Source organism: Haemaphysalis longicornis, unplaced genomic scaffold (genome assembly GCF_048455015.1).
Source record: "Haemaphysalis longicornis isolate Haplotype H1 unplaced genomic scaffold, Haemaphysalis longicornis Haplotype H1 scaffold_23, whole genome shotgun sequence".
NCBI classification, from domain to species: Eukaryota; Metazoa; Arthropoda; class Arachnida; order Ixodida; family Ixodidae; genus Haemaphysalis; species Haemaphysalis longicornis.
Window position 1 is genome coordinate 1890491 of NW_027526306.1, and position 19632 is coordinate 1910122.

Sequence of the window (19632 nt, forward strand, 5' to 3'; positions counted from 1 at the left end):
TCAGCTTTGAAATTTCTTGTCAGTACTCCTTTAAGCGGGTGCATTAGCCCTTCTCACGCCCGATTCCTGGCCAATGCCCCACGTGGGTATGTGCCATGTCAGCGGCCAGGCAGCGCGCGCCCATCTCCCCCCGTTGCCAAGGAAGACGAGGAGATTCCTGGCCAATCCCCCACGTGGGTATGTGCCATGTCAGCGGCCAGGCAGCGCGCGCCCATCTCCCCCCGTTGCCAAGGAAGACCAGGAGCGCGCGCACCCGCAGCTGTTGCTATGTGGACGGACGGCGGTCACCGGAATTCAGGGTCGCTTATAAAGTGCATTCGCACTTAAAAATCATGGTTTTCGAAACAGCGTGTTAAAACAGGACAAGCAACAAAGTAACCAGACAGGATGAGCGCTGAATATCAACTGAGATTTATTCAAAACGTAAAAACACTTATACATGAAGCATCGAATCGGCGCATGCGCTGCGATAACAATCACATCTAAACACTGGTTGAAATAACTGGAAGGATTTTTTCTGGCCCCTGCGATTGTCTACAATGTCGCAATAGCAACTCGCCGAACAATCCATCCTGCTGCAACAAAGAACAGCCTACATACCGTAATTGCCGATTCAACCCATACTCATATCTTGGCTTGACGATTGGTTTCGCCGTTCTCTTTTCTTGTCTCGAGTTGGGCGTGGACACGGACCCTCATGGTAGTGACCCCTTCCCTACCTGACGTATACATATAGGGAATAGCCCAAGCAGTCCATCTTCCCGTAAAGGGTTGAATAAAGCAAGAGCAAACTGCAATACATTTACAGAGACATCCAAACTGCACTACGCATTCATACGATACCTAGACATTGAAGAAGCTACACAACTACTCACGGCTCACAGTCTCGACGCCAACAAACAGTCCATTCCGCACGCCTCTGGTGCTGCGCGCACCCAGACGACGCAGTGGTGGAATGAGGACTGTAAGCGGGCGCGAGAGGCCCAGAACAAGGTGTGGGGTGCCGTTGTTTGGTACCCTACGCCGCATAACCTTCTGTTGTTTAAAAAAATTACACAATCTCCCCGAAGGGAACTGTGTGGTGATGCAAAGCATCTGTGAGTTCCCAAACCCCCCCGTCGCTGGCGCGGCCGCTTTCTCGCGGCGGGGTCGCGTTGACGAGCGGCATCCGGATCCGCTTTGAGACGCTGGCGTTTCGAAGCGGCTTCTCGTTGGCGAACCGCATCCGGATCCGCTTGGCGACGTTGGCGTGCCAAAGCGGCTTCGATTTCTCGCAGTGTGGGATCCACTGCTCGACGCTGGCGTTTCGAAGCGGCTTCACTTTCGCCAGTTCGCTGACAGAATTGTTGGCGTACATTCAGTTCATCGGACAAGCAGCAACAAAGGGAGCAGCGTGCGGAGAGGAGTTGAGCGCGCGCACGTTATCGCACAGGTAGCGTGGAGAGAGGGAGTAGAGGAGAGCGGCGTTATCGCACAGCTGGTGGGGAGAGGGGGAGAGGTGCGGACGGACGCTGTGGATGCGCAATAGCCCCTAGACAGAGATACTTTGCTACTAAAAGAGGAAAGCCAAACTTTTGAAAAACGGGTGCATCGTGAGGCAAGACGAAATAGTTTTCACTCATTCATAGCATCAATAAACTCATACACAGACACACGCAAGGTATGGGTACGTATACGTAAACTTAATAGACAACAAACACACAGCCTGCCTCTGGTAATCACAACACTGGACACACTCGACTATCACGCTAACACACTTGCCCAAGACTTGCAACACGTGTCCAGTTCAGCACACTACACCAACACTTTCATAAAACACAAACTGCCTCCGAAAAAAAATGCCATTGCACAATAAAAACAGTTTAACCACTTCCTATGACTCGGAGTTTTCGTTTCATGAGATGAGGGCTGCTATACACATGTGTAAAACCTGAATTCCAGGCCCAGACAACAACACATATACAATGATAGAGCACCTACACCGCGACAGTCTTGTAACACTCCTTCCCCTTCACAACAAACTATAGCTTTCGGGGAAAATTTGAAATTCTTGGAGGGAGGCCATTGTAGTAGCTTCCCTGAAGGACTGGAAGGACCCTTCCTCTCCCGCCAGCTATCGACCCATCGCCCTCACAAGCTGCCTGTGCAAGCTCCCCGAGAAAATGATCGACAGAAGACGTGTATTTCTTGGAGTACAATGGTCTTCGTCAGACCTGCCAGGTAGGCTTGAGGTAGGGGCGATCCATGAAAGATCAACTGGCTGCGTTGGAATCCTTCTTAAACGATTCCTTCGTTCATAAACAGTTTTGCATTATAATCTTCCTTGATATGGCGAAGGGCTGTGACAGGGCCTGGCGATACCACATCTTCAGTTACCTGAAGTCATTCGGTGCCTGTTCAACATGCTCAACACCCCATCTAGCTATGTGTCTGAACAAACTTTCAGTGTAATAATTTCTAATCTAATTTTCAATGCATATGTTCTGTAGAATGGCATGCCTCAAGGCGGTGTATTAAGCTGCACACTCCTCATAGTGAAGGTGAACTCGCTCCGCAAGGCATTACCACCAAGAATTTCCTGTTTAGTTTATGTATATGATGTTGAAATAACTCGATCTATGAACGTCAAGTCCAGCTTGGCGTGAAAAAAACTTTCTTTCTTCGCAGGCACAAACGGTTTTTAAAGGAACCATGAAAAAAGCGCGCGCGTTGTGCTCATCAGGATGGGCGGTATACACGTGGGCCCTGACATTAGTATAAATGTGTGACAAGTGCACAAGATCTTAGATATTGAGCACAAGATCTTAGATATTGCTCAGTCACAGACTGCCAATCACCCCACAATTAAAACTGCCTAAACAAAAAGGCCTTAAACAACAGACATTCCTTAAGTCCTCTAACACTAATTATACGGTGTAGACAGCTTCTTTTGTGTCTATATACTGCCTTGATAGGATTGCGGATCGAATATGGCGGTATCGTATATGGGTCAGCAACAAACATCGCACTCCAAATGCTCGAACCAATTCCGAATCGTCGCCTTCGCATTTTAATGCTGCGCTTTCCGCACTAGCCCTGTTGAGGGCCTGTATGTTAACTGTGACAAATGGTGCCTAGAGCATCAGCGGGAGTATGGTGACTTGCTATATGCATCTAAGATCGTGTCTCTCCCCAACCATCATTTTAATCTTATCATTACGGTACATAAAACTTACAGCTCTTTTTAAACAGGCCATCAATTTTCTTCCTCTCCATCTTAGAGTGACAGAGGAGGCATCTAAATTAAACGTTGCCCTTTATGACATGGACAAGGCCCGCATCCATAACTTCATTCCACTATGGGATCTGCACACTATATAATGCGAGCTGTTATTCACGAAAGTAGAAAAAATGATGTACCAAGCAGTTCAATTCTGCAGCACTTCCTGTTTCTGCAAGACCAGTAGCAATGCACCGAATTCTATAGTTATACGTCGAAAACATACGGTCTCTTGTACAGCGCACAGACCAAACGTTAGTGTCACTAAAACAATGAATTTTCAGAGCACTATTTCCCCGGCAGCAGCGTATGGCATCTTACTCATTTAAAATCACATCATCACACACAAAATACCTAAAAAATGTCCCCGCATTTCCCCGAGGGGAAGAATGTGAAAGTGCGAATGCAGGAGTTGAATTTGCGCGGTTTGGTAATGTTCGCGAAAGAGAGATCACACACACACACACAACTACAAAGAAAGAAAGATGCATTTATTCACAGACACCTATTTGTGTTGTCGTTGTACTTGATTGCTAGAGCGGATCTCAGCTTTGAAATTTCGTGTCAGTACTCCTTTAAGCGGGTGCATTAGCCCTTCTCACGCCCGATTCCTGGCCAATCCCCCACGTGGGTATGTGCCATGCACAGACACCTATTTGTGTTGTCGTTGTACTTGATTGCTAGAGCGGATCTCAGCTTTGAAATTTGCGTACTATTGCAAACCGTGCCCCGTGGAGAAAACAGCTTGCGGTTGTGCCTACGTGTTGTTTGGGCAACAGTAAACGCGAGAATCGAATATAATTAGAAAAATGTATTAGAAGTGTTGAATACGATTTCTGAGTGCTGCGCTGTAATTCAAGCATTTCCAAACGTTTCAAAAGCTATTTAAAGCTCCGGTAGTAACGGACACCGCTCACCAATATTTTCCCACGTTTCCTGGGGTATAACCGGATTTTAATTGATCCACTTGACACGAAGGCCGGTGAGTACGCCGCATTATGCGGCGACCAACATGCGAAATTGAGAGCTTTTTAAGCATTCCAAGATAAAATACTAGCATGGCGCTATAACACAGCAAAAGATGTGACTTGATTCATGTTGTTACGTTGAGGAGGACACATAAGGCGAACCATGGGTTAGGAATGAAGAGCAATTTATTTGCATTACTTACAATGCGTTCATCTTATATTCCAAAAAGGTCGCGTGCAGCTATGCCTTTTTGTTGTCAGAGGCTGGAACCACAGCGTCATGTTTCTTTGGCCACTCATTCTTCACCGTATTCTTCCCCTTCACAAAAGCTCTTTGTATTTTATATTACTCTATTCGCTGCAACAACTTACGTATGACCGCCTAGCTCACAAAATTCTTCCATGCACAATACCCGGAATAAAGCATAATACCAAAAAATCTTTCCCATGTAATAGCACGAAGTATATTCCTAGAATAATCGAACTGTTTAGATGCAACGTGCGAACTTATCAATCGGAACAAATTCGTCATCAACAACAAGAACAGTCCCCAAGGTCCACTGCATGACGAAGGCTGCAGACGACGGCAACCGCGCCGGTCCCGCGCCGCGCAAGTCAAGTTTTTTCCTGCAAAATTTCTTATTTCGCCCTTTCATCAAGCAATTGGCCTTCCTCTTTTTCTAGACTCGTGTCTTGGTGTCGAATTTGTCACCCTGGTAGTCCCTCGACTGTGATTACGCCTAACTTCGTAGCCCTCCAAACTCACTGTATTTCCTGTATTTGAAATATAATATCTCTAGTTCGTTGCCTGATCCAGGTAGCTCGTTTTCGGTCTCTATGTGTTACTCCGATCAATATTTTTTCAATGGCCCGCTGTGCTGATCTATGATTGTTTTCAAGTTGTTTAGTGAGGCGCCCAGTTTCCGCTTCATATGTCATCACCGATAGGGCGCAATGATTGAATATTGTCCTTTTGAGTGATAAAAGCAGCTCATATTTCAAGGTCTGTGAGTGTTCGCCGAATGCACCCAAGCCTATACCAATTCTGCGTCAGATTTTTTTCTCGCGGGTGGGGTCAGCACATTTGACCTTACCGATGTAGTGCCAATATCTAACTCGTTCTAGCGTTTCGGTAGATATGCTTAACATGGTGCCTTCGGCATGATTATTGAATATTACTTTGGATTTGTTCAAATTACTTTTATTCTAACGGCCTTGCTCTATGTATTTTGTTTTTCAAGCGTTTTTTAAGTGTTCTGCGACTCGCTTAGCGAGACTTTATCGTCATCGGATTTCAAAAGGCTAAAGTATTCTCCGTTTATTTGTAATTCAGTGCTTTCCAAGTCAACCTTCCAGAATAACCCTCCATATAAGATGTGGGAAGTTTTGGCAAGATGGAATCCCCATGTCACGCTACCTTACTCATAGGAACATTGTTGCTTCGCTAGTGAAGGATTATCCGGCACGTAAATCCTTATTTAGGTCGTCAAGGATTCTCACGTACATCTCCTTTGTGCCCTGCTCCGTCAATGCTTCGAGAAGTGCTGTGGAAACGCTTTTTTGAGGTGTTTAAATGTCATCTAAAGGATTTGTTTACTCTGCTGAATTGTTCTATCACTTAGTTGACCACGTTGATGTGATCCATTGTTTAGCATCCTTTCTCAAACCCAGCATCTTCTCTGCGTTGACGATGATCGAGGCTAATATTTGCTTAGGTATTACTTTGATAAATAGCTTGTGTGCAACATAGAGCAGGCTGTTGGGTCCCTAGCTCTTATGATTCCCTGTGTCTCCTTTGTTGGAATTTTAATTACATTCGTGTACTTCCAGGGTATGGGCACTGTAAGAGCCCTTAATACTCTCAAAGTAGTGCTGTGAGCTTTTCAGTACAATATCTTCTCCTTCCTTTAAAGACTTCAATGGTTTGCCGTGGTTACATGCAGATTTACGTGCTTTCATATCCTTGAGAACCTTTTCAACTTACTCTGTGGTGATTTGTCGGACTCCGTGAGCTAAGTCTGTACTAATACAGTAATACCTCAATTACTCAAACTCGCTTATGTCGAAAAATCAGCTACGTCGAAATTTTCCGCGGCACCGAACCGTTTACTATACGTGCCATGTATTTGTTGTGCTTTATTTCGAAGTATTTTGGGACAAACTGCGGATATCTCGAAATCTTGACTGAGAGTGTAACGAAAATTTCGCCGCTGTAGACTGTTTCACATGATTCGCGCGAAGCTGCCGCGCCTAAGTCCATCGAATTTTTTTCTGTTCAGCCACGCCTAGAGAGAGCACAGCCGATGTTTTCCCCAACCGTGAGGCCTAGAGGAATGTAAACTTCGTCAAGCAACCGTGTGGCACGCCATCTGACGGTAGAGACATGCGCAGAGGTGCAGTGTACTAAAGATGGAGGTGTGATAGAGCGGCGGGGAAGATCGGCTCATGCAATGCGTCAAGCAGCTAGAAGACTCCTTACTAGGCCCGAGTGCGACCGCAAAGCAGGGCAGCATTACGCTGTTTATTTCTGTGAAGTAAAATTGCAGTGCCATAAAACCCAGCTGGTGAACGCCTCTTGTATGTTTTTTGCTCTTCCAAACCTTTGTCAAAAGGAAGATTGGAAGCTGGTGTTTAAGAGCTGGTAAGTAGTGTACGCCTGCTTCGCAAAGAATTCGATATTTAGTGTCAATTCGCGCAACTTTGCTGATCGCGAAAATCAGCTTATTTCGAAATATTTCCCCGTTTTTACTACTTCGAGTTAACGAGGCATTACTGTATTTGTAACGTCCCAGGCATGTTGCCTGGTGCACAATGGTTCTGGTACTTAAATGATCTTGTCCATGTTTTGTGTAACGTCGCCCTGCTCGTCTTTGGGAGCGTGCAGTTTGTCTTTCCCTAAAGCTAGCTTTTTCCTAGTTGCTTTTAGGCTTCCTCCTATTTCCAGTGTTTCTTCGCTCACTGTCATGTTGTATGCGGTAATGATGTTCGTTTTGCTTCTTAGAATTATTTCTACAGGTGGGGAACTCAATTTATTCCGCAGTACTCAACAGGTTTATGTTCTTAGTTTCGCAATGTTTCTTCGTTGTGTGACCTACTTTTCAGTTCTTTTTCTAGAAGCTGGTTGTCCCACAGCTAATTTTTAGTTTTATCAAGTAAGACATACTGTGAGTCAACAGCTTATAGTATGGGTTTAGATATTCCTCTAACCGCTCCGTTTTCCTGAAGCTTGCTTCAATTCCGATTTCGAAGCTTTGTAATTGGAGCAACCTTGAGAGAAAAGAAACGGTTAGCAGAAAAAAATAACGCATCTCCACGAAGTGAATCAAGACGAGTGGGCGAAGCACAGGGGATCGTTCTTACCGCAATTCACCCGGGAGGTTGCTTACTTCTGCTAGAACGATTTCCAATCCAATGTAATCTATTTCAGTCCGACCGAAATCCGATTCAATTCAATGCAATTCAATGCTTTTCGCGCATGCGCATCACGGCTCTCCAGGAGAATTCTCTCTGTCTCTCTCTCTCTAGAGCCTTATGTGAACTTTTTATTTTGTTGTGAACTTTTTGTAAACCTTTTTTTCACAAATGGTTTTATTTGCGCGGTGCTATGCGTCTCTCTCTCTCCCTCTCTCTCTCTCGCCTTTTGTGAACTTTTTATTTTTCCTTGTGAACTCTCTGTTCACAGATGTTTCGATTTACTCGGTGCTCTCTCTCTCTCTCTCTCTCTAACCATAGGTGAACCTTTTATTTTGGTCTTGTTGACCTTTTGCGAACCTTTTATTCACAGATGCTTCAGTTTACACGGTGCTGTGCCGTGAGCACGGACGCCGGATGCCTTACGGACAAGCCTCGGTCTTAAGGGGCTTCGCCCCTAATATCCAATCCGATGCTTCAAGTATTGACCGACAATATATTCTCGTTGATAGCACACAAATAAAAGTTTTCCATTCCCTAAAACACACTAAGTTTATATTTCTCAACACTCGGTTAGGAAAGATTCACATTTCTTCTTATTCCTCATGCGTTGCCGGAGCGTCTTAACTGCGCTGTTCCCCCGAAAAGATCTTAATATTAACATTTAAAATCCACGTTATATTTGACTAATGAATTCAACGCTATGGTGTGGGCAACAACCTCTGTGGAGAATACCTTGAAACAACTGTTACTGCAAAATAGAGCGTTGCGCATGGCACGCAAACTTTTAGGCCTTGGTCAGACCTGATATTTGTTTTTGAACAATATTAAAAATTTATGTCACTTTAAGCTTTCCTGTTCTTTTAAAGTAGATCTAAGCAAAAATAACAAAACATTAAAAGGCTACAAAATTTGACAGAAACCACGCTTTGTCACAATATCCACCAACCTGACGTTTGGAAGGTCTCCATATGTCAAACAATCTATAAAAAAACGATGCTTATACACCTTCTGCCCACCATGCTGATCGACCTGTAGAATTCGAACTTTGACAAAACTATCATATGCTACGGTATTTTAGCCGACGTTTTGTTGAGATCGAAATAGAAACTTATTGTTGTATCATTGCTATAATGAATTGTTTTAATATTTCTGGTTTTTATGGTCCATATGACCAAGGCCCAGCCTGCCGAAACTGCTCGAGTGTAATTAAGGCCCTCTGAGCTGCTCCAAGCTTTTTTCCCTAATTGCCTAATGTAATTCTGAATAGCTAAAAAAGGTTAAAATAAATTCGATTTCTTGATTCGTTTAAACAGTTCAGAGCAACTGATATTGGCGTGAAAAAGGGCTGGTACTCATATGGGGGTGAATAACACTCAATTCTTTTTGCGAACGGCAAGAATGAGTGCTGTTTTCATACGTTTTTAAAATTGCGGTCACGGTGTACCTTAGTTTGCCTGGCCCCTTAGTTTGGTTAAGGAGCTCCTTAGCACCTTAGTTTGGTGCTCCTCAGTGAGACGCAAAAACCGGCTGTAGGAATTATTGTTCCCCCCCCAAATTATCGCATGGCTTTAAACTGCTCGTTTTAAAAGTTATGTACCTATCGAAGTTGCGCGACTATTCCATGTGTTCCACTGAAATAGCTTGTTAACGTCCCCAACCACGCTGTTTTCTTCCGTATAAACCTGCGCATCCTTGTCGCGAGCTGTTTTAGGATGTCAGCGTTTTTGAAAATCCTGCACTGCATTCGCAGTTTGCGCAATACGAATATTACCATTTTTCCCAGTGCCCAGCAATAGGAAAGTAGTTGAAAATATTTTATCAAGTCATCACCCTCTGCAACATTACGCCTCCTAATTATTTGTAATCTCTAGAGATTAACATTAATTCTCCCATGGAGTAATTGGAATTGCTACTCATAAGGACTGAAATTGTATATAAACTGCGAATATTCATTTGTAACACCAACGGTCCTACTACTCTACACTACAATATCTCAACCGTGTGTGGTATTTGCTATACACCTCTTGAACGCGCGCTGTTTCGCCCGCCTGTCAAAACTTGTGTACACTGGTGTAGTTATTAAAAGAAATACCCCCCGACAACAATGTTTTAATGACTTGTTTTGATTGATTGATTGATTCATTGATTGTAGGGTTTAAAGCGCCAACGCAACGCAGCAGATGAGTCGCGCCGTAGTGGAGGGCTCCTGATTAATTTCGGCCACCTGGGGATATTTACCGTGCGCCGAAATCTCGTAAAGAGGGGCGTTTTTGCTCTTCGCCTCCATCAGAAAAGTGGCCGCCGCGGCCGGGAATTGAACCCGCGACCTTGTGCTCAGCAGCGTAACGCCTTAGCTACTGTGCCACCACGGCGGGTTATGACTTGTTTTGATAAAACAATCGCATGACTAGTATTGACTGCTTGATAAAGCTCAATAAACCTTAGTTCAAGCGACACATCCGGTCTGACCAAGTGTTTTAAAATCAAGACCGTTAGAAGGCACTGAAATTGCTCTACAAAAGCGTTTCTTGCCTCAGTACAGCTCCTGTATTGCTTACAATAAGTACACAAGTACTTTATGTATATTAAAAGAAACGTTCAGAGTACAACTAAATATATACTTTTTTGGGATAACAATTTGCTTTCTGAGTTTGTTCTTCCGCCTATATATATATATATATATATATATATATATATATATATATATATATATATATATATATATATATATATATATATATATATATATATATATATATATATATATATTGTTACAAGACGACGACGAGGATGAGAACAAGAAAGAAGAAGTAGGGCAGGCGCGCAGTCAGCGCCGGTTCGGTCTCATGGCCGACATCTTGTAAATAGCGAGAATACATTGTTCGCCCATCTCATGGTTCACGTCCTTTGTCCTGCCACCACGTAACATGTTTGGTGGAGTGTGCGTGGTAATCACCTTCATCCTGGCCCACAGCATCTCGTCGTCTTGACTCCTGAAGCGATCTTCTCCAGGCTCTTGGAACGCGTCGGTATGCCCCAGCCCCGGTGAGCCATCACGGCATCTGTTCCCCAGCCCGAGCCCCAGCCTATGACGAACCCAAATCAGCCGAGACGTGAGAAGCCGCGACCAGACAAGACGACGATGCCATCCCCCTGCCCCGTTCGCCGGCGCGTCTTCTCAAGGGCTTTGGGCATCGCTTCATGACGTCGGCGGGCATGGGTGTTCTGGGGCCAGTGTTCACCAAACTCTTCATCCTCACCGTGGTGGCAAAGACGTATTCACTGTGTACTGTAATTTCATCGTTCGTACTCACTACACTCGCTCATCTACTAAGGCCTCGACCGGAACGGTCTCCCTCGACGGCGGGGTAGTGTTACAAGACGACGACGAGGATGAGAACAAGAAAGAAGAAGTAGGGCAGGCGCGCAGTCAGCGCCGGTTCGGTCTAATGGCCGACATCTTGTAAATAGCGAGAATACATTGTTCGCCCATCTCATGGTTCACGTCCTTTGTCCTGCCACCACGTAACAATATATATATATATATATATATATATATATATATATATATATATAACCTTATTTTGCGTATACCTGTACCCCTTTGGTTAGAAATACTCTCGACATTAGGGAGCGTGGCTTTACGGCGCAACGCTCAGCGCTATTTCGTTCGAATATTCGCTACATTTGCAGTATCAACAATACCTTCTGTACTGGAGATGAGTTATGTGCACTGCACGCAGTTAAAGGGTGTTTCATAAAGTAAAAACGCTTTGGGGCTTCTGTACATAATAAACTCAGTGGCAGCGTAGCACAGCAGTCACAAAGGGTATTATTTCTACGCAGGCCTTTAAACCACCAACAATAAAAACTTCGTGCGAGTCATACAATAACCTCCTGAATACATTTCCTACACGCCTAGTTTACGCACAAAACACCCCTTTTCTTTTGGGGTCACTCGGCCGTTCTTACCTTCATTTCAGGTTTGGAGCAGACCTTGTACGAGCGCCACAAAGGCGATATTTCGTTCGGGCTCAAAAGTAACGTAAATACAAAATGCAAGCTCATTTGATTGAGCACAATGAAGGAGTGTCGTTCAAAAATGCGCAACCCATTGGGGCAAGGTATGTTTGGTAACATAAAAACGCTCAATACAAAACAACATGTGACGGCGCGGTGGTTTTTTTAATTGAAACTGAATTGAAAATAAGTTCTGTTAAACAAACATGATATGGGTACACAGTATATACAGGAGGAGGTCCCATGGTTATGAAAACCGCAAGCGGGACCTCCTATACACATTAACAAAATGACTATGAAAATACAATGACAACACTGGTAAACATAAAAGAAAAGAGTACTGTACAAATATTCAAAAAATCAGCTGTGACATTAGGAAGAACACTCCAATAAGACGCGTCACATCAATGAAGATGATAGGTAGAGTTCCACTTTTTTCTTAAAGGGTATGACAGAGTGAGAAGATTTAATTTCCAGGTTTAAGCTATTCCACAAGTGCAAGCAAGAGAACTGAATAGTTTGTTTACCGAAGTTAGTTCTTTTTTTGGGAAGTAGAAAGTTGTTCCGAGAGGAGAACCGAGTGGAGTTTGGGCTAGAGATAGTGCTAGGAGGGAAAATAGATATCAGAAGTCCACAACGCAATACTTTGAAGAACAAAGTGCCAATATTTAGCTGGTAAAGACAAGGGGAGGGGCAAAATCGCAAGTTCAATGAACAGAGGAGTAGAAGAAGATAGACGGGAAGGAAAAGTAATGATTCCTAAAGCTTTTTTTGGAGTTTTTGAAGAGGCCAGAGATTATATACTATATGGGCTGCCCCAAGACGATATACAATAATTGAACTGGCTAGGAATAAACGCATAATACATAGTTACTAATGTTTTCATATCAAAGTAGGATCGAGCCCTGAGCAGGGCACGTATTCCATATGAAACCTTTGTACAAATTGAATTTACAGGGTAATAAAATTTGAGATGGCTATCCACAATATTTCCAAGAAAACACACGCGATCAGTGGACGGAGTCAAATCTGCGTTGATGTATAAATTAGGGACGGGAAGTAGATGTTTTTGAGGGGAGTGAAACGGAACAAAAACAGTTTTCCTAACATTAATAACAAGCCGGCACAAAAGCACCATTGTTGGATGGCTAACAGGTCATTCTGCAAATTCCTCATCAAAGTATGCTGATTACGATGGGATGACCCAATAGTGGTATCATCTACATAGAGAAAGCAATGGAGTGATGAAGGCAAGAAGGGAGATCATTATTAAAAACTAAGAATAACAAGGGGCCTAAGATGGAACCTTGGGGCACACCTTTAATAACAATAAAAGGCTCAAAATTAGAGTCATTGACATATACGATTTGGGATCTATTACTCAAGAAACTCTTTAGGAGTGATAAAGGGGGTCCCGAAATACCATAAGATTCTAATTTCAAGAACAAACTGTTATGATCAATGGTGTCGAAGGCTTTGCTGAAGTCGATGAAAACAGCCCCAGCTATATCACCGCGATCGACCACAGACTTTACCATATCAGTGAAGCAAGCGATGGCAAGGTCAGTAGACAGTCCTTGCCTGAAGCCAAATTGATAAGGGGACAAGATACTAAATTGGTTAAAATAATTCGTCAGTCGAACTTTAATTATTTTTCTAAAATTTTATCAAAAAACGGTAGAATTCAATGGGTCTGTAATTTCCGGGGAGTGAAGGGTCGCCTTTTATAAATATAGGGAGAACCTTAGTAATCTTTAATTGCGAAACAAAAATGGAAGTTTTAAAGAACAGGTTGAAAATATGACTGAGGACTGGTGACATAATCGCGCTAACCAACTTAATGTGCTTGCAATAAATGCCATCAAGGCCAGGACCTGTAGTCTTTAACGAGGAAATGATCGATTCGATTTTTGTGGCGCAGGTTGGACGAAGAAAGAACGAAAGAACGATTGTGCGCATCTCTCATAACGCGGGATACCATGAGATGGATCAGTGTTGGAGGAAATGTTGGAAAAATGGTCACTAAAAGCATTCGAGATGCCAGCAGAGTCTGTAATAACAGAGTTGTTATAATACAAAAACAATACGTTATTTGGACGGTTTCCCGCGTTCAGAAAATTATTGAGCAGCTGCCACTTTTTTTCGTGTTGTTGTTAGCCTGTTGAAGTTGTTTTTCAAAATAGATGCGTCTTGCTTTTTTTAGATCTGAAGAAAGTATATTAGAATATAATCTGTATCGAGTTTTTAGTCTTTCATTGAAAGGTTGGCGTTTAGATTTCTTATACAAGTTGTCTTTTTTACGTAATGAGCACAGGAGAGAATCAGTAAGCCAAGGGGAACGGGGAAAACTATATTTTCTTTGAGAAGAACAGAGGGTAGTACTTTCATTAACTGCCGCAATCACAACGTTCGATAACTCATCCAGAGCGTCTTCAGGGTTAGATAAACTAAGAATCCGAGACCAGTCTCTACTAGAAAGAATGTCAATTAATGTTTTCTTCGAAAAAACGGGTTTGGATTTATAGTTTGATATGGAATGATCCGACAGCATGAAAAACAAAATTATCGGGTAATGATCTGTAAGGGACGTTTGAATTACACCAACAGTAGGGGAAATTGGCAAATTCGAAAGAATGAGGTCCAGTAACGTATGGGGGCCGTGACTAGGACAGCGGGTGGGAACAGAAAGCAATGACTGTAATCCGTAACTACAAAAAGAGCTTATGTATTCCAAAGTGCTAGAACTACTGCAATCAAGAAGGTTGACATTTAAATCACCTAAAATGACTACGTCTTTTTTTCGAACGATAATTTATCCAGAATGATAGAGAAAACACTGCAGAGTTGTGAAACGTCAGTAGAAGGGAACCGATAAATAAACCCCAAAACAGTTTTCTTATCATTACGAGATGAATAGATGGAATCAAGTTCAACCCATACGCATTCACAATTTGCGACATTAATGGTTAGATCGTGACGTCTACGGTAACTAATACCGTTACGTACAGCAAACAGCAGAGCCACCAAAAAGGGCGTCAGACCGGTAACCGTATTCGCAAGAGTACCCTGGGATGTCATACAAATTCTTATCAGCCGGGCTGAGCCTCGTTTCAGAGAAGCAAACTGCCGCGAAGGAATGATTTAAGGATTGAAGAAAAGCCGCGATATCTTCATAGTTTTTACGTAAGCTGCGAGCATTAAAGTGGACAGCAAAAAATCCGTTAGCGCAAGTTGAATTTGATTCAGCTTCTTTAGGGCTAAGATAAGACATGAAGGAGGAAACAGTGTTGACTGATTAGGATTAGGACGAAAAGACATTGAGGTCATTTTCGCGAATGATGCGAAAAACACGGCCCACGGTAGATTTCCTTGCCTTGATGATGCCATTTTCGGTCCACAGATAAAGCCAGTTGTACTGCCTTTTTAGAGCAAGTGCCTTAGAAAAAAGGAGCTTGTTTTCCACCGTTAGATGCTCATTGACGCAAACTGACTTCTGCTGTGTTACAGGGAATCCGAGACAAGTTGAAGTTGGGCGGGTCTTCAGGGCTTTCGCGAGACATTCTGATCGCTTGTCGCGGGAGCAGAATCTAACAACTATATTCATTTCACTCGCCTTTCGGCTTGGTAGTCTGTGGGCAGTGTCAATATCCTCTTTCCTCAGCGGGCACTCGATCTCCTTGCCGAGCAGGTCTAATATCCCGTGGCAATCCTCATCTTTCGTAACTGAACACCTCTGATATCAAGGTTGTTCACGCGTGAGTACTGTTCGAGTTGAGCAACGTTCCGTTCGAGAGCTTCATTTTTTGTGATTAGTTCGTGGTTCTTCCCAACCAGGCTCGAATTTTCGGCTTTAGCTGCATCAAGTGCGTCGCTCATGAATTCAACTGATTTTTCGAGTTCAGAAAAATCACCTTGTAGCTTTTTCAAATCAGCTGGATCGCACACAGTGACAGCTTTTAAAGCATTCAACTCACAATTAAGACAACGGAGTTGTTTTTCCATAGAATTCTTAAACTCTTCAAAATCTTTAGCTAAGGAGGCAAGAGTAGGCGCCATAACACCAGGAGCGATCCGAGGTGTGTATGCATCTGTGCGCGAAAAAGCGTCAGAACTAGTAAGCGCAGAGATACTGCATTGACGACCTATCTGCATCATACAGGAAGTTCCTACTTATAAGAAATATTTTCTTACAAGTTTCGTTAGTTCCCTTCCGCGAGAGTGGTCCTAACCCTACAATCGCTGGGTGCACTTGCTCGACGCAGCACTCTAAGCTTAAAAAACATCACCTAAATGAGGGCTAAATGATACGGGACAATTGCGTATTATTTCGGGAAAACAGCAGCATTTGTAGGCAAAACCGCTGTATTAGTTATGAAGGCCCGTCTAAAGGTATTCTTATGGGATATCGCTCAAACGGTCAATACATTGAGTTGAGTTGGGAGAAACTCGCACTTTAATAATAAAAATTATTCGCAGTCTTGAGCAATAATGAAAATTTCAGTCAATATTTGTTTCGTTTTTGGAGTAAGGAACAGCCTCAAACTACTTAGTTTTGGGCAGGCGTTCGGGAAACATGGAGCCACAAAAAGGAAAAGCATTTAGTGTTGTTAAACCGAGTGAGTGCGACAGTGTTCTTGGGTTTGGCAACACATTCTTACCAGTTCGTCAGCCAGAATGAATATTATATGAGGAGAATGTACGCTTCCTATTGACGGGTTCCAGAATGGAGCAAGCAGGAGCAGCGCTGACGGCAAGGTGATCATCTGTTTAAGGCAAACAAACATCATGGTGAAAGCGTTTTATAACTGTAAAACGCAAGGTTTTCAACAGTCTATCAATAAAAAATTTTTGGTTAGAGATAAAAGATTTTTTTTAGATGGCGTCTTACACCACCAATATAAATACAAAAAATTCTTGGCATATGCCGGAATGTTCAGGGTAGTAGCCTGTTTCTTCTGTGCAAATGTTCCCACTTTATGTTAACACTTCCTATCCTCATCCTCTTATGTTTTATGAAGCCGAAATTTTCTAATAAGGAAAGCATTACGGCCAAATTCTTGCTCGTTTCCTGATTCAGTCATGGCTGCCACTACTAGGAAATATGTAACAAATGCATGGTCCAGCACTGGCTTTGTGTTCATGTGTGGGTTGAGCTGTTTCAAGATTACTGTCATGGGCAAATGAAACGCGAACACGATATATTAACCGGGATACACAAATAGCGGGATTTCCTTCCATGCAACTGAAATTGTGATACGGGTTTATTACGGGAACAGAGTAAGAAAATGTGTACTCCTTCTAATACCCCGTGCAGATTGTAATTTTATATACAGTTACCATATTCATTAGGTTTGCTTGCTCTGACTCAAATTTTCGAGTTTTTGTGTCAGTTGACCGTGCGTGTACCTACTGATTGGGTGTGCCTTTTTTATCTAAGCAGGAGAGACGAACGACGTCTTTGGTTACAGTTTTCAGGAGTACTCACCATTATTTAAGGGTGCGTTGGTGGCTACTAGTGGGCCGGAAGTTTCCGTGTGGCTCCAAAGTTAGATGACATAAAGTTAGGAATTTTCCGATATCCCATTCGATAGGAGTAACTGTGGTGCCAGTTGTAGTTTGTGAGATAAGGCAGGACGATTCAATATGCCCAGCGACTTTATTGCCACCTGTGCAGGAGGATTAGAGGTATCCTAGTAAACCACACCACGCCACCGCGGAGAATGGTTCTGTTAACGCGGTGTTGAAGGGCACATGAGGACGCATACGCGTAAAGGCCGAATGACGTAGTAGCTTGAAGAACGTCGGTTCATCCTCCTCCACCATGGGGTGTAGGTAACCAAAGAAGACAAAGTGGAGAAAATAGGTCTTAGGGTTTGAGGACAGCGTTACTCAAGAGCTTACCACAGCCGCAAACACCGACCCTGTGTGTAGCAATTGCACTTTACTTGGCAGTGGCAGAACCACTGTTTTGCAAAAAAAGTGTGCGAAGAGGTACATTTCTGGAAACGCTGTTTCCGTATCACGTAAAGAACGGAAAAGTGTGATGCTGTTGTTACAAGGCCACCCGTCATGCAGTGTGCATTGCTCATTACGTGGGAATACCTTACGCATAAAATTTTCCGGAATAGTGAATCAATATCTTCCAAACGTATTTTATTGCGCGTGTAATAAAGTATATAATAATATAATAATATATATAATATAAAGGTTGTTAGAGTGAACTCGTGCTCCGGAATGAGCGCAAAGAATATTCAAATAAAGAAGATGTAAAAAAAGTGGCGTTCAGAGACTACCGTTGACCAAGAGAATGCTGGGGCACTACCTTCCTTGCATAATCTAAAGAATGCATAACCAAGCCGATCCGGGTTGTTATTGATAGTAATGTTACCACTACCCCTTTAGCATTTTTTCTTACATATTTCGCCGCTAAAGTCTGCTATTACAATAAAAACCATGCTGGCTCTTTATTCATCGTTGATAAGACATTATCGTAGAATATATACACAGCCTTATTGTTGTAGCTGAGCGTGCACAAATACAGTCTAGTACCCTTATAACAATATTCAAGTGTCAAAGAAATCCCGTCGTTTTAACTGATGATTGTTATATGATAGGCTGCTAAATAAAAAGACCGAGCAGAGCTAAAACAATTATTTGCAGGCAATGAAGGTTTTTGTGCAAAAGAAGCCGTACTCGGTCAGCTTTGATTGCGGAGCATGAAGCTGGCGCACTTCATTTTGAAGAGCATCTATAGGTGCTTCACTTAGCAGAGCGAAGGGTCCTTGGTGAAAACGAAGTCCCTGAGAGATTATCATGCGTTGGGCCTCCAGCGAAGGTGCTACCCGAGAAGGCTGTGCAACCGCGTCTTCATGGTTGTCCCTGCCTCCGCTGTCCGAAGCACGTATCCGCACAACGATCGCCTGTTCAGTGAGGCACTCAGATGTTTGCAAAGCGTAGGCCATGACTTCTGATCCGCGGAAAAAGCTCGCATTTTCGGTGCTTGCTGTAACCGAATGCAATCGCTCAATCCGATATCGCGGCAATAGAGCATTGTATACATGGTTTATTTTGCAATGGAAAACATACAAAAGCGGATGGTGCAATATCTGTTCATCGTTATATCCGATATATTGTTATAAACGGTATCAGTATAAGTTGACTCGACTGTATTAACCTATATATATTGATTAGCGGAACCCCATTGCCTTCTCAACATTCCCTATATTCGCTCTGTGAAATCAAACCCTTGCTGTGCTCGCTGGCGAAAAACGTGCCCCGTTTGCGCCATCATATTTAATTTGTTATTTAGCCTGTTAATTTAGGCTGCTATTTGAAGATGTCCTTTCTTTCAATTTCGCTCAATCTCACAAAATTTGTCCTATACGATGCGAGCTCGTGTAATAGGACTGCGAAGCGTCCTTAGCTAGACAGAGCTGGTGTGGTGAATGATGCGAGGTGTAAGTTCCAGTGAAAGAATCTGGAGACCCAGGGTTTGAGTACCATCCACTGCACCACTGCCATTATCATCGTCTCGGTCAGTTCATTTGCAACTGCTGTGGACTGAGAGCGAACAGTTTGGTTCCAGGATCATTGGGGTTTGGTGACTATCAGCAATCCAATGTGTCCAGAACGTGGTTGTAAGGGGTGTTGTATTGTTTCTGCTCCTCAAAGTCTTTCTAGTATTGTTGCATCTATCCAGTGAAGCCTCTAAGGTGTCGGAAATAATATTTCTGTCTGGACTTGGTAGCAATCGAAATCTGATGATGGTGAAGAAAAAGATCGGAAAAAGGAAAAAAAATGAGGCGAAAGGGAAACAAGGGGAGAAGACCGCGTTGTGCTTCGTGTCAGCGAAAGATTGGGCCGCATGAGAAGGGGAAACAAATATGTACACGTTCTATCAACCGCATAAACGAGGCCAGCCGCTACGCAGATTGCTTTGTTGGACGCTCCTAGCAACAATTACCGCAAAAG

At 43.2% G+C, this 19632-nt stretch overlaps 1 protein-coding gene across 1 annotated transcript in view; it reads right to left on the reverse strand.

The window, feature by feature from the left end:
• The window catches only part of LOC144172504 (arylsulfatase B-like), a 160174-nt gene that overhangs the window by 93407 nt on the left and 47135 nt on the right, over positions 1 to 19632 (reverse strand). The window contains exon 4 of the mRNA XM_077701191.1: positions 883 to 962. Coding sequence (XP_077557317.1) covers positions 883 to 962 — 80 coding nt within the window. The remainder of the gene's footprint in view (positions 1 to 882; positions 963 to 19632) is intronic.